General features: G+C 39.1%; 1 protein-coding gene across 1 annotated transcript in view; it reads right to left on the bottom strand.

The window, feature by feature from the left end:
* Window positions 1-6176: 6176 nt before the first annotated feature.
* Window positions 6177-13374, bottom strand: part of LOC121373991 (urea-proton symporter DUR3-like) — an 81432-nt gene continuing 74234 nt past the window's right edge. Inside the window, exons 4-7 of the mRNA XM_041500847.1 lie at window positions 11736-12372; window positions 10504-10669; window positions 8890-9308; window positions 6177-7907 (exon numbers count right to left, since the gene is read on the bottom strand). Of these exons, the coding sequence (XP_041356781.1) occupies window positions 7249-7907; window positions 8890-9308; window positions 10504-10669; window positions 11736-12372 (1881 nt within the window). The 3' untranslated portion in view covers window positions 6177-7248. The remainder of the gene's footprint in view (window positions 7908-8889; window positions 9309-10503; window positions 10670-11735; window positions 12373-13374) is intronic.

Below are 13374 nucleotides of genomic sequence, written 5' to 3' on the forward strand. Positions count from 1 at the left end.
TATTAAAGCCATTGTATCGATTTCATATTTTAGCGTTAGAATTTATGTATTTAATTAAGTCGCAGTTTCAACTTCACGTGGATGTGAGTTAATTTGTAGACCAATGTGTTTTGATATACGTATTATTATTTCATACTGTTCAAAGGTAATATTTTGTATTAAAACTGATGATCGAACGGCTTTTGCATTAATATTTATTTATTTAATATTAAGACAAAATTTCGATTTCATATATAGTTATGTTTGCGAGATATAATTAATATATTGAGCAAACCCATTTTATTCCAAGCTAGTTATGAATGAAAAAAAAGAAGAAGAAAGAAGAGAAAACAAATGAGAAGAAAACAAAAAGAGAAGCAAAATCAACTATAGTATACTAGTATATGTAAACATTCTATACCTCGCCCAATGTAGCGTCCACATTGATGAACAGTTAAAGTTGCCTCCACTTTCAAGTTTGATTTATACATAATATATTTCATTTTCTTTCATTCTTACAATGCTCCATCTTCCGTCACGATGTAATTTTCTGCGTTAAATGGATGCCAAAACTTACAAAATTTTGTGAAACTGGCTCATCTCATTTTTATTTTAATAGTGATTCTAAATCCACATTATCATCCTTAAAGTGTTGCGCTGTTTGAATGTGAAATACAAGGATATGTGTTTCGTGTCACCCTTTAACATGTGTATAACACATAAACATGTGAGCCAAGAGGACTTGGGCTGGGGCACTAGAAAACGTTTTTGTTAAATTTTGTTGACAAGTAAAGTCCCCTCAAAGTAAATACAATGACATTAAAGCTCAAGAATTTCAAAGGACATTCTGCTAAGACGAACATACAAAAACAAAAACTTCAACATGTTAAAGAAAAGCCCATGAAATTTCACCATACATAAAATCGTAGTATATGGTTAGAGGATAATGACAAATAATAAAAGGAAAAGAAATAAAATTAGTTAATTAGAAGGGAAGTAACTCCACTTTATCATGAAATTACTTGAAATTACACTTATTTCCCTTGCACCTCAATTTCTTTATTTTGAGATTGATTCCCAAGTACCTGCCTTGGAAAAACTTGGAAATTATTAACAATACTGGAAGGGAGTAAAATCAGACGGATAGGGTAACAATAAAAGTGACTGACGCTGGGATATAAAATGTATAAGGTATTAAAACCGGTCTCAGTGGTGTCGTGGTTAAGCAATCGGACATAAGGCTGGTAGGTACAGGGTTCGCAGCCCTGTACCGGCTCCCAATCAGAGCGAGTTTTAATGACTCAGTGGGTAGGTGTAAGGCCACTCTTCTCTCTCACTAACCACTAACAACTAACTCACTGTCCCGGACAGACAGCCCAGATAGCTGAGGTGTGTTCCCAGTATAGCGTGCTTGAACCTTAATTGGATATAAGCAAGAAAATAAGTTGAAGTGAAATGAAAATGATTCCCTAGTTAAATACCAGTAGTACAACTAATGTATTTGATATACTCGTATGAACTGAAATGAAAATGATTCCCTTGTTAAATACTAGTAGTACCACAAGTGTATTTGATATAATCGTATGAACTGAAATGAAAATGATTCCCTAGTTAAATACTAGTAGTACAACTAGTGTATTTGATATACTCGTATGAACTGAAATGAAAATGATTCCCTAGTTAAATACTAGTAGTACAACTAATGTATTTGATATAATCGTATGAACTGAAATGAAAATGATTCCCTAGTTAAATACTAGTAGTACAACTAGTGTATTTGATATACTCGTATGAACTGAAATGAAAATGATTCCCTTGTTAAATACTAGTAGTACAACTAGTGTATTTGATATATACTAGTAGTACAACTAGTGTATTTGATATACTCGTATGAACTGAAATGAAAATGATTCCCTTGTTAAATACTAGTAGTACAACTAGTGTATTTGATATACTCGTATGAACTAAAATGAAAATGATTCCCTTGTTAAATACTAGTAGTACAACTAGTGTATTTGATATACTCGTATGAACTGAAATGAAAATGATTCCCTTGTTAAATACTAGTAGTACAACTAGTGTATTTGATATACTCGTATGAACTGAAATGAAAATGATTCCCTACTTAAATACTAGTAGTACAACTAGTGTATTTGATATACTCGTATGAACTGAAATGAAAATGATTCCCTTGTTAAGTACTAGTAAAAACTAGTGTATTTGATATACTTATTTCTCCAAAAGCGGATAAAATTATATCAATGTTTGGAAAGCAAATCTGGCTATTGAATCACCTTAACTAAACCATGATGGAATGAAATCCATGTCAATCCTCTTGGCAATATTAATTTTTAAATTATGGACCATTGCCATAATTCAATTTGTTTTTTTTTACAAAATATCATTAATAAGTGGAGTATGATGGTGACGTAGATTGTTGAATAAAGTACATTTAGGGACAAATCAAATACATATGTTTCACATAATACTTTGTTAGGCCATTTAATAGGTCAGTGGTCTGTGACAATATGCCTTTAATGCACTAGTGGAAGCCCACATGAGGTCCACCCACCGAAGAGGATTGAATCCGACACACGCGATTTACTACACATGTACTAAGTCACACCCGCTCCTCAATATAAGTCGAGGATCTACGCGTATTGGCGGGAAAGACACGGGTGTCACGTGGATTCGTGATCTCCGCCGCCTGTTTGAAGTGCCCTACTGGTTTCTTTCTTTCTTTTAGCTTATTTTCGACCGTATATTCAATTAAGGTTCAAACACGCTGTCCTGGGCACATACTGTAGCTATCTGGGCTGTCTGTCCAGGACAGTGGATTAGTTGTTAGCGGTTAATGGTTAGTGAGAGAGAAGAGTGTGTAGTGGTCTTACACCTACCCACTGAGTCGTTAAAAACTATCTCTGGGTGGGAGCCGGTACAGAGCTGCGAACCCAGTACATACCAGTCTTAAGTCCAATGGCTTAACTACGACACAACCGGTTTTAATACCTAATACAGTTTATACCCCAGCGTCAGTTACCTTATCGGTTAGATTTTACTTCCTCCCAGTATTGTTTTTAATTTCCATGTTTTTCTATTTTATGCCTTACTGGCCTACTTGCCAACAATTTTATTTTATTTCTTATTCAGAAGATGGTGTGGGTTTTGTTTTTACTGACGAAACGTCGATTATAATAATACACTTTTAACTTAGGGGTTTTGAATGGAAACAATTATTTTAAACTTTTTATAGAGAATACTACATGAGTGGCCGTTAGAAACTACTTATTTTATAGAGAGTTGTTTTAAAACGTATCTAACGAGCGAAACGAACACGAACATAGTATTCTATTTCTTACACATCTTCAAAAATCAATTTAAACATCTTTTCCAACTAAAACTTATTTACGGTACTATCGCTTGTAGTTACCTTATGCGTCACAATGTAATCTGGAAGATTCACTGATACGTCACAGAGTAATCGATTTCGACCGTGCTTTTTTTCTTTGGACAATAGTGACTTGGGGGCCGTTCCACGAAGCGATCTTAGCGCTATGTTCACCTTAAGTGCATAACTACCTCATGCACTTAAGGTGATCTCAGCGCTAAGATAGCTTAGTGGAACAAGCCCTGTCATCACTTAGGACAGGGCCGTACCCTCCGGGGGGGTGGGGGGGGGGCAGCTGCCCCCCTGAGAATCTTGTCCTTTTTTTTTTTTTTTTATATATCTCCAGTAATAGCATAGAAATGTTTAATCTTTATAGTATGTTAAAAATTATTTATAAAATTTAGTGCCCCCCCATGGATTTTGGTCAGGGTACGGCCCTGTAGGAGCAGTCAGTCGAATGTCTTTACATTGTCATCACTCGTGTATGTGCTATTAGTATGTGTAACCAAATAATAAATTATGTTCTTACCAACGGGTGTGTAAGAAAATGAATTTTTTTTTTTTTTTTTTAAATTCATCATCCACAATATACAACTTGGCCTGAAAACGCATTTTTTAATTTGAATTTTCATTGGAGCATGTTCCCGAACAGTAAACAGGAGCGTCGGGAACAATTAAAAGTTGGTACGGCCATGAAAGCAATGCATATGATGAGATCTATACAATGCGGCGCCATAGCGAGAGAGAGAGAGAGAGAGAGAGAGAGAGAGAGAGAGAGAGAGAGAGAGAGAGAGAGAGAGAGAGAGAGAGAGAGAGAGAGATTGGAGAAATAGATATACAGAGAGGGAGACATAGTGAATGAGAGAGAGAGAGAGAGAGAGAGAGAGAGAGAGAGAGAGAGAGAGAGAGAGAGAGAGAGAGAGAGAGAGAGAGAGCGAGAGAGAGAACGTTCCTGGCCCAAAAAGTGGTACGACACTGATATTCTAAACAAGAAAATATATTTAATATGTAAGTTTAATCGAAGAAATATTTTATCTTACAATGCAGCAAACTCAGGAATGTCCTATTAAATCTATTGATTTAAACAATTTAGAGCGAACACAATGACAAGCATCAGTTTGAATCCAAGTCGAAAGTACATTTCAATAGTTTCCATAAATGCATAAAAACCCCAAAGTGTGCATGGATTTTGATTCGTGTCACGGGCATAAGCGTACGAGACAGGGGAGTGTGTGTGTGTGTGTGGGGGGGGGGGGGGACTCGAGCAAGACCTCAAACTATTGCAAAAATTATAGTTATTCTGGCAAAATGTGCTAACCTGAGACCTTTTTATCATGTATTTTCATCATTCTACCCTCAAAATTATTGTAATCCATGTAAAAATGCTTAGTGATTTGTTTGCATCCCTATATAGCTGTTTGGTAGCAATGCAAATATGAATAAATGTTGTTATCCTGATTCGGGCATTTTCGTTTAATTCGGGAAAAAACCAGCCTGGCCCTCTACAAATATGGGAGCCCGTACGCCTAGGGTCACGTGTCACATTTTACTGAAACAGTGTTCAAAACCTGTGATCAAAACTTGCTATAATATAAAACACAACAAAGTCTACTGTCCCTTCATTAGTTTTGTTAAGTAGATGATATCACCAATCAACACAAGTCACCACACACACGTAACATTTATTGTACACTGATATACAGTACTACAGATACTTAACCGCCCCAAACGGTCAGTTTTACGGTATTCTATAGCAATCTAAGTTTGTATATACATGTACACGTACAAATGTATTAACAGTAACAATAATTTACTATTCACACTAAACCTAAGACACCTGAAATACAACGCTATTTTACAAACCATTATAAATTCAGTTTCATGGTAAACCATCCAAAATGTAAAAGAAGTTTATTATTTTGATGTGATGAAGTAATGACGATGGTATTGACGTACACAGATACAAATCCTATCCACGCCATGGAACCGGATTACTACAGTACAACAGACTGGCACTTTGCAAAATTCAACGGTTTGAAAATAAAAGTAATACAACCGTTAAGATATCCTACGCTAAATCTCTACACAAAACAGTGTCCAGGACCAATTTATGCAAATGAAAACAAGAAAACAGTTCCCTCATTAAGGAATTTGAAACGTTTTTGTCGTTTCAGTTTACGACTGCAATTGTTTGTTTAGTTGAAGAATAGCCTACATTATTGTGTTCTGATGGTTTGATACTGACCCCTGACCGTGAGCATATCCGGTCATCTTTCTGTTAAATGCAGAAGCCAGGCGCGTGTGCATGAAATTGTGCAGGGAAGGGGTGGGGTGGGGGGTGGGGTGGTCTAGACTGGCGAGCGACGTTTCTAGTGTGTTTTGGGCCATGCTCCCACGGAAAATATATTAAAAAAAACAATTCACTTGGAGCAGTGGGGTGGGGGAGGGCGTACCGACCCCCCCCCCCCGAAACCCACCTATGCACACACACCTGTGCCAGGTGATATCTGCGCAAATCAAAACAAGAAAATGGGTATAATATCCCAAGTCGTACCTCCGTATTAAACATATGTATTGTATACTAATCCGATTGGAACAGATCTCCTGGACCAGTAGACTAGCTTCATATAAACTGAGGGCGGGACGTAGCCCAGTGGTAAAACGCTCGCTCGAAGCGCAGTCGGTCTAGGATCGATCCCCGTCGGTGGGCCCATTGGGATATTTCTCGTTCCAGCCAGTGCACCACGACTGGTATATCAAAGACCGTGGTATGTGCTATCATGTCTGTGGGATGGTGCATATAAAAGATCCTTTGCTACTAATGGAAATATGTAGCGGGTTTTCTCTCTATGACTGTCAAAATTACCATAGCCGATGATTAATGAATCAATGTGCTCTAGTGGTGTTGTTAAACAAAATCTTTTTTCATTTAAACTGTTCTCGTCTCCAGCGATTTCTACTCTCAAGTGGCAAGAGGGAGAGCATTAGTTTTTACCCCTCACCCTGAAACACTGCTTACTTTCATTCTAAAACCGTTGAATTGTGTGTTACCAACTACTTAGCCTACTACATGAAACAATGACGTAGTTGTGTGTTTATATACACAAATATTACTAGGAGATACTGAGGTACTAGTATGCTATTGTCAGTATTTTACCGTAAACATCAACCCCGTACGAAATAATCTGCCTTTATTAGCCTACTCTACAATCCACAATGTTGTGCAAGAACGCGTGCACTTGTCGATTCACAGTGTATACGTTTTCCAGAAGGGTCTTTCGGTTGCTCATAAATATTATGGATCTATTTTACTGACGCTCACAAATTCCCCGGAGACAATTCTAAGATCCACCTATTTACTTGATATAAGGTATTTACATTATCCACAATATATGCACTCGATCGTTTTTGTCTCTATGAGACCCACAGTTGCCAATCTGCAACACAGTTTCAAGGATGAACGAGCTAACTCTGGACATTTCTTACACCAACATCAACAGAGCCATTGGGTCATATGCCTGGGTCTCACAGGGGTATTCCATAGCAATATCATATAACAATAAGTGCGACCATATCTCGTTCATATTTAACATTACATGATAATGCATCTAACTATCGTGTACTCGTCTCAGTTCCTTGTCTTACTATTTTACAGACATTTGATCAAATCCACATACATTTTATCTGCGTAATCTGCATTTGTATTATTTTATTTTGGAGAGTCTTAACATACTAATAATAAACGCCGCCTATTGACAAATCCAATACCAGTTCATTTTTGGTAATAAATATTGTTTTAAAGTCTTCTGCTAACGTTCGTATGAAAAACAGGATACAAACGTATTACATCAAGTTTGTATTCAGTTTATATTCATGTAAAATCAGACATGTGTGGGTTCATTATTGACTATATGTTCGTTGTCCTTAACAACCAGTTCGTGTGACTCCTGATTCGACATCTTCAGCACGTGTAACTGCAACCCTTTGTTTTTATTTAGCTGCTTTACGATTCTGGAAATCTCCTCTGCCGGAGGTGCAACGATTACAATGATGGCCATGATAACAGCCCAGGCCTGGGTGAACGTCAGCCACATGGAGAACTGAGTCTGATCCATTACAGAAAAGCTGGCCATGATGCTGGGAATAATCAGGGTGAAGAGCGCTATGCTGCAGGCGCCGCCAATATAGGCACACAACTTGGCTTTCCGAAAGGCAGTATTCATCTGTTCAACCGACGGCCGCACGTCATACTCCACTCCTTTGAAATCATCCCTGAAATTCAGCTCCCACGGGCTGATGGGGTTGTCTATGTCGTACATTTTTAGCCATTCGACGTTCTCGTCTTCTTGGGTCTTGATATTGTGGGTCAGATATGACGCGATGACGCACACAGTGAGACTGATGCCGAAGCTGGTGCTCGTACCTGCAAGGAGGGCATAGTCCTGGGCGGTGTTCAGGAGAAACTTGCTCAGGCCGCCTTCGTAAAACGACGCCGTCAGTAACGTCGCAGATATGCCGCAAACCAGACCCGATAGACTTCCTGAAATAACGATTGCAACAGTATTTGAGTATACATTATATACACAGGGCCGTAGCTATGATTTTTTGTTGGGGGGGGGGGGGCGCAACTGAGTAGTTAATAGTCTAAAACTCCTTAAACAGTTAAGAAGAGAATTTTCTTTAAGTTTCTATAATGCTTTCCGGATTTCTTTCTTTGCCCCCCTGCTAGCTACGGCCCTGATACATTTATGACGATAAGTCAGTTTTATACTTACACCCTGTCCTAAAGAAACTCTGAACATATTCTGAGCTTTTTTTCGGAACAGAAGTTAGTGGATTATCAATAAGGATATTTTATAAACATTTTGCCAGACAGGATGGCAAACACCACGACCTTAAATATGCAACTTAAGAACCGTTGACCTGAATGATGCACTGACTTTAGGTCCGAGGATATAAATTCAGTATATGCCAGCCTTAAACCAGACAGCATGACCATTGCATAATCACTGTGTATGCATTCCACAGTATGCATTTCCATCCATACCCATCATAAACTAAGATTACGAATATATTAATTTTACGATTGATCTTTTATACTGTACTTTTAAAAAACATGAATATGGACAAAATATTGTGTAAAGCAGGCAGGACATTGAAGATATTTCTGTGAGACGAGAACAAGACTCGTTCCAGACTATTTGTGGTTCTATTGTGACTTTCCAGTCACGTCCACCACCTCTAGAAACATTGAGAGGATCAAGCCCTAGGCTTATAATGCTTGAAGAATTTAACTTCAAGACTCTTACAGAGTCTGCGACTTTCAACTACATGGCAACGCCACACAAACTGTTTGTGTGTGACATCATAAGAGATTTCAGGCTATATCTTAAACATTTAGAAGCACGGGCCAAGGTTAAAAACACATGTTAGAGGTCGTTACAGGTGATCCAATGCATTGTACTTTCCGGAAAAAACTGCAGCAATAAACCAGTATGGAATAGTCGTGTTTCAATACTTACCTATGATAAGCCCGATTCCAGTCGCCTTGACCCACATGATGGACAGCAAGACTGGCGGAAAACACGGAATCGTCACGATGGCTCCCGAATAAAACATCCAGTTGAGATCGATGCCGGACTCGAAGGTGGCCAGCCCAAGAGGAATGATGGCGATGGTCACCCACACGATGCACCAGTTCTTGAACTCGAACAGCAGGTCCCGGTATTCTCGGTAGCGACCGTGAGTCGTACACTTGTAATGTTTCTTATCCGAGAAGTTCACGTCCTTCTGCGGTTTCATGTCGCGGGAACAGTCTTCACACTTGGTCACGTCTATGCACGAGCAGTATTCTTCTGCGGTGTTCTCCTCGCCCTGGCTTTTCTTCAAGCTTTTCTTGGTGCGACCGCACAGCAAACAGTGAATGCTCTCAAGATTCCTCCTGAAAATAGTCATTACAAAATGTGTTATATATGCAAAAAAGAGAGAGAAAGAAATGTTTTATTTAACAACGCACTCAGCACATTTTATTTACGGTTATATGGCGTCAGACATATGGTTCAGGACCACACAGATATTGAGAGAAAAGACCGCTGTCGCCTCTGCATACGCTACTCTTTTTGATCAGCAGCAAGGGATCTTTTATATGCACCATCCCACAGACAGGGTAGTACATACCACGGCCTTTGATATACCAGCAGTTATGCACCGACGGGGATCGATCCAACACCAACCGCGCATCAGTTTTATATATGCAGTATATAAAACAATTTTGATGTGTATTTGTTGTATCCTGGATACCATTAACTAATACTTTCTTACCGGATCTACGTTGAGCACATAAGTTTGGTAGTTCCGTAACATCTCGACTGGTTTCTGCTCTATTGTAGTTTAACCATGCTAACGTGTTATATAGTTTCTATTTGCTGCAGACAGTGTTATATAGTTTCTATTTGCTGCAGACAGTGTTATATAGTTTCTATTTGCTGCAGACAGTGTTATATAGTTTCTATTTGCTGCAGACAGTGTTCTACTGCACACAATCAGAACTAGCAGCATGGTCAATTTGGAATTAGTCCAACATTCATAAAAACGTTAAAAGTTTGTTTTCTTTAACAATACCACTAGAGCACATTGATTTATTAATCATGACTGGATGTCAACATTTGGTAATTTTAACATGTAGTCTTAGAGAGGAACCAACGTTATAGTTCTGGTTTCTTTTTTTTTTAAATGTAATTTTCGTGACCACAAAGTTCGTAGATAAATCGAATTTATTTACCTGCAGACATTTCGTCTTTACCTACATTGAAGAAACGTATTTAGCACAAAAATCCTAAATTATTGAATGCCAGTTTGATGACACGTCGACTGAACTTAAAGTCAATTAATCTGATTCATTATAATTATTGTGTACATCAAACGTAAACGGTGGGGAAAAAATCATTATGTCTGGGGAATTGAACGTCACATATTTTCACTTTTGGTGTTTGGTGTGGATAAATAAAGCACTACCCACTACTGTTCATTTTGTGGGGTAGGCGCTGGTTCTTATTCAGCGGAGCGCTTAGCATGAAAAGGTTAGCAAAGTGTTTCTAGCTACGAAATGACAAAACATAAACATGAACTAATTTTACCTGAATGGTTGTATATATGTCTGATATATGTCGTATACGATGATGGATGATATGGCCATGACCTCGCCTGACCCCGTTGACATGAGTGCCATTGCCCCCATGGTGAGAACCAAGATACCTCCCGCTGACCCAAGAATCTTCTCAGCGATAAGAGGCGTCACCAAACCTGTCAGTCAAAACGTGCAATAAATAAATACATTGTAAATAAATAAATAAATAAATGAATAAACAAACAAACAAATTTGTTTATTTGACAATTCCAAAGTCCAGTGTTTTTGTCAACAGCGGTTCGATATCAAATACATGGTATTGTCTCATAGGTTATTCTTTTTAGTCGCAAGACGTATTATATATGCATCTTTCCATGAGCAGGACGGCACACAAATCGCATTTCTATGCAATGGTTGAACGTACGTGTGTGATCGTGTATTAAATTTTGTGCGTATAATTCATATAAAGATGTGTGTAAAGTTGTATGTGTGTGTGTGTGTGTGTGTGTGTGTGTGTGTGTGTGTGTGTGTGTGTGTGTGTGTGTGTGTGTGTGTGTGTGTGTGTGTGTTCCACCTACCGTTCAAACAAAACCACAAAAACCCACTTCAGAAGAGTAACGAAGGATGAGAAAGGCAGATTTAATGGTATGTCTAACAAAGACAATTACTGATGTGTCCAAATTATGAAGAAAACAAGAATTCTTAAAGTACTGCTACAGCAATACATGTCCCTTAACTAGTCCAACAGTTTTGCATCTCCTAAAATAAAGCACCATAATTGTGTGAAAAATGGAGACACTGCCCTGAAAATCAAACTTGATCTGTAACAGTATATGATAAAGCTATACACAAAATAACAGCTCAATATACTGAGGCTTTGCACACAAAAAAAAGTTCGAAAAACAAATTTTTGTATCTCCGAAGTTCAAGGACCATAACTCTGGAAAAAAAAACCCCTGTAAATCACGATGAAATTCAAACTTGATCTGTAACAGTACATAATAAAGCTACCCCCGCCAAAAAACCCAAACAACAACAAAAAACAACCCAAAACAACCCAAAAACCCCAACATTCAGCTCATCTTGAGACATTGCGAAAAACAAAATCTGGAAACCTATATGTGGGACAGATGGACACAAATACAGATAGACGGACAGAAGGACGGATACAAAACCTATAGTTCCCTCCGGTTGGATCGGTAGGGTACTAATAAACCTGACAGTTATCTAAAACTGCTTTACCTTCATCAATCTCTCCTCTGGTAAGAATATGACTACCATTGGTGGCGCTAATGGCTAGGTACGCCATTCCTGTCGTCGTGGCCATCGTAGAAGGAATGGAGAACCACACAAACCCTGCTAGGATGAACCCCCACACGCCCTGCACGGGCTTGGCCGCTATACGACTCTGCCACGACGCCTGGTCGCAGTAGGTCACCGCAGACGACACAAACACCTCGATGACGCCGTAAAGGAAAGCCGGAAATGACCTGAAGGTCAAGTAACTGTTCTGTTCGCTGTCTTCCGGTCCGTGCAGACACACGATGGCACTGTACATTTTCTCCGTGTTTCCAATATTCTCGAATTCAGAATCCGTGTTATGCAGGATCTTCACCACAAACACTATCAACAAAACAAACACGAGGACGGCGTTGAAGTACGACACGTAGAAAGTAGTGCCCAGTCCACCAATCAGAGAGTAGGAGCCAAAGAGGGTCGCCATTATGAGGACAGAGAATTCGTCGGATGCGTGTTTCGTCAGAGACTGGATGGTGGCCCGGCCCGCCAAGAGAACTCCCACTGTGATGACGAGGTTGGTCAGCAGAGCGAAACAGCAGAACACTTTGTGTGCAGTTTTACCGAATCTCGCATACATGATCTGCAAATTGACAAAAGTTAATGTAATTAAAGGTAATTTAAACTTTAGACAAGTTTGTTTATTTGACAATTCCAAAGTCCAGTGTTTTTGCCAACAGTGGTTCGATGATATCAAATACTGGGCATTGTCTCATAGGTTATTCGTTTTAGTCGCAAGACGTATTATATATGCATCTTTCCATGAGCAGGATGGTACGCAAATCGCAATTCTGTGCAATGGTAGAACGTACGTGTGTGATCGGGTATTAAATTTTGTGCATATAATTCATATAAAGCTGTTGTAAAGTTGTATGTATGTTTGTGTGTGTATGTGTGTGTGTTCCACCTACTGATCAGTCCAACGAGTCATCCATCCATCCATCCATCTACGCACCTACCCAGCCATATAGATCCAAATCAAGTCAAGTCAGGTCAAAGAGTTTGACGTGCACATTCAGAACTCACTAAACAACCTATCCATCTATCAATCCATCCATCCTTATATGCATCAGTCCATCGATCGATCGATCGATCCATCCATCCATCCATCCATCCATCCATCCATTCATTCATTCATTCATTCACTCATTCACTCATTCATTCATTCATTCATTCATGCATGCATTCATTCATCCATCCATACATCCACCCACCCACCCAACCACCCACCAATCCATCCATCCATCCATCCATCCATCCATCCATCCATCCATGTATATACTCTCCAATCCACACACCATCCCATCTAGCCATGATGACAATCCAGCCAGCACGCCAGACATTTTGTTTTGTACCCAGCACGATCACTTTATAATTACTGGCATAACACAAGTGGACTTGTCAGTGGTCAGTGTTTTGCAGACTGGACACGTCCTTCCTTTGTAGTCTCACACAATGATCATCCAGACAGCGCAGCCCTCGTCTAATCACAACCAGTGGTCGCACTTTGAATTGGAAACTTCTTAGCAACGGCATGAAATCAAAGAACAACGCAGGTGCTTACAAGTTTAATTTGGTCAATCCG

Source organism: Gigantopelta aegis, chromosome 6, assembly GCF_016097555.1.
Source record: "Gigantopelta aegis isolate Gae_Host chromosome 6, Gae_host_genome, whole genome shotgun sequence".
In the NCBI taxonomy this organism is placed as follows: Eukaryota; Metazoa; Mollusca; class Gastropoda; order Neomphalida; family Peltospiridae; genus Gigantopelta; species Gigantopelta aegis.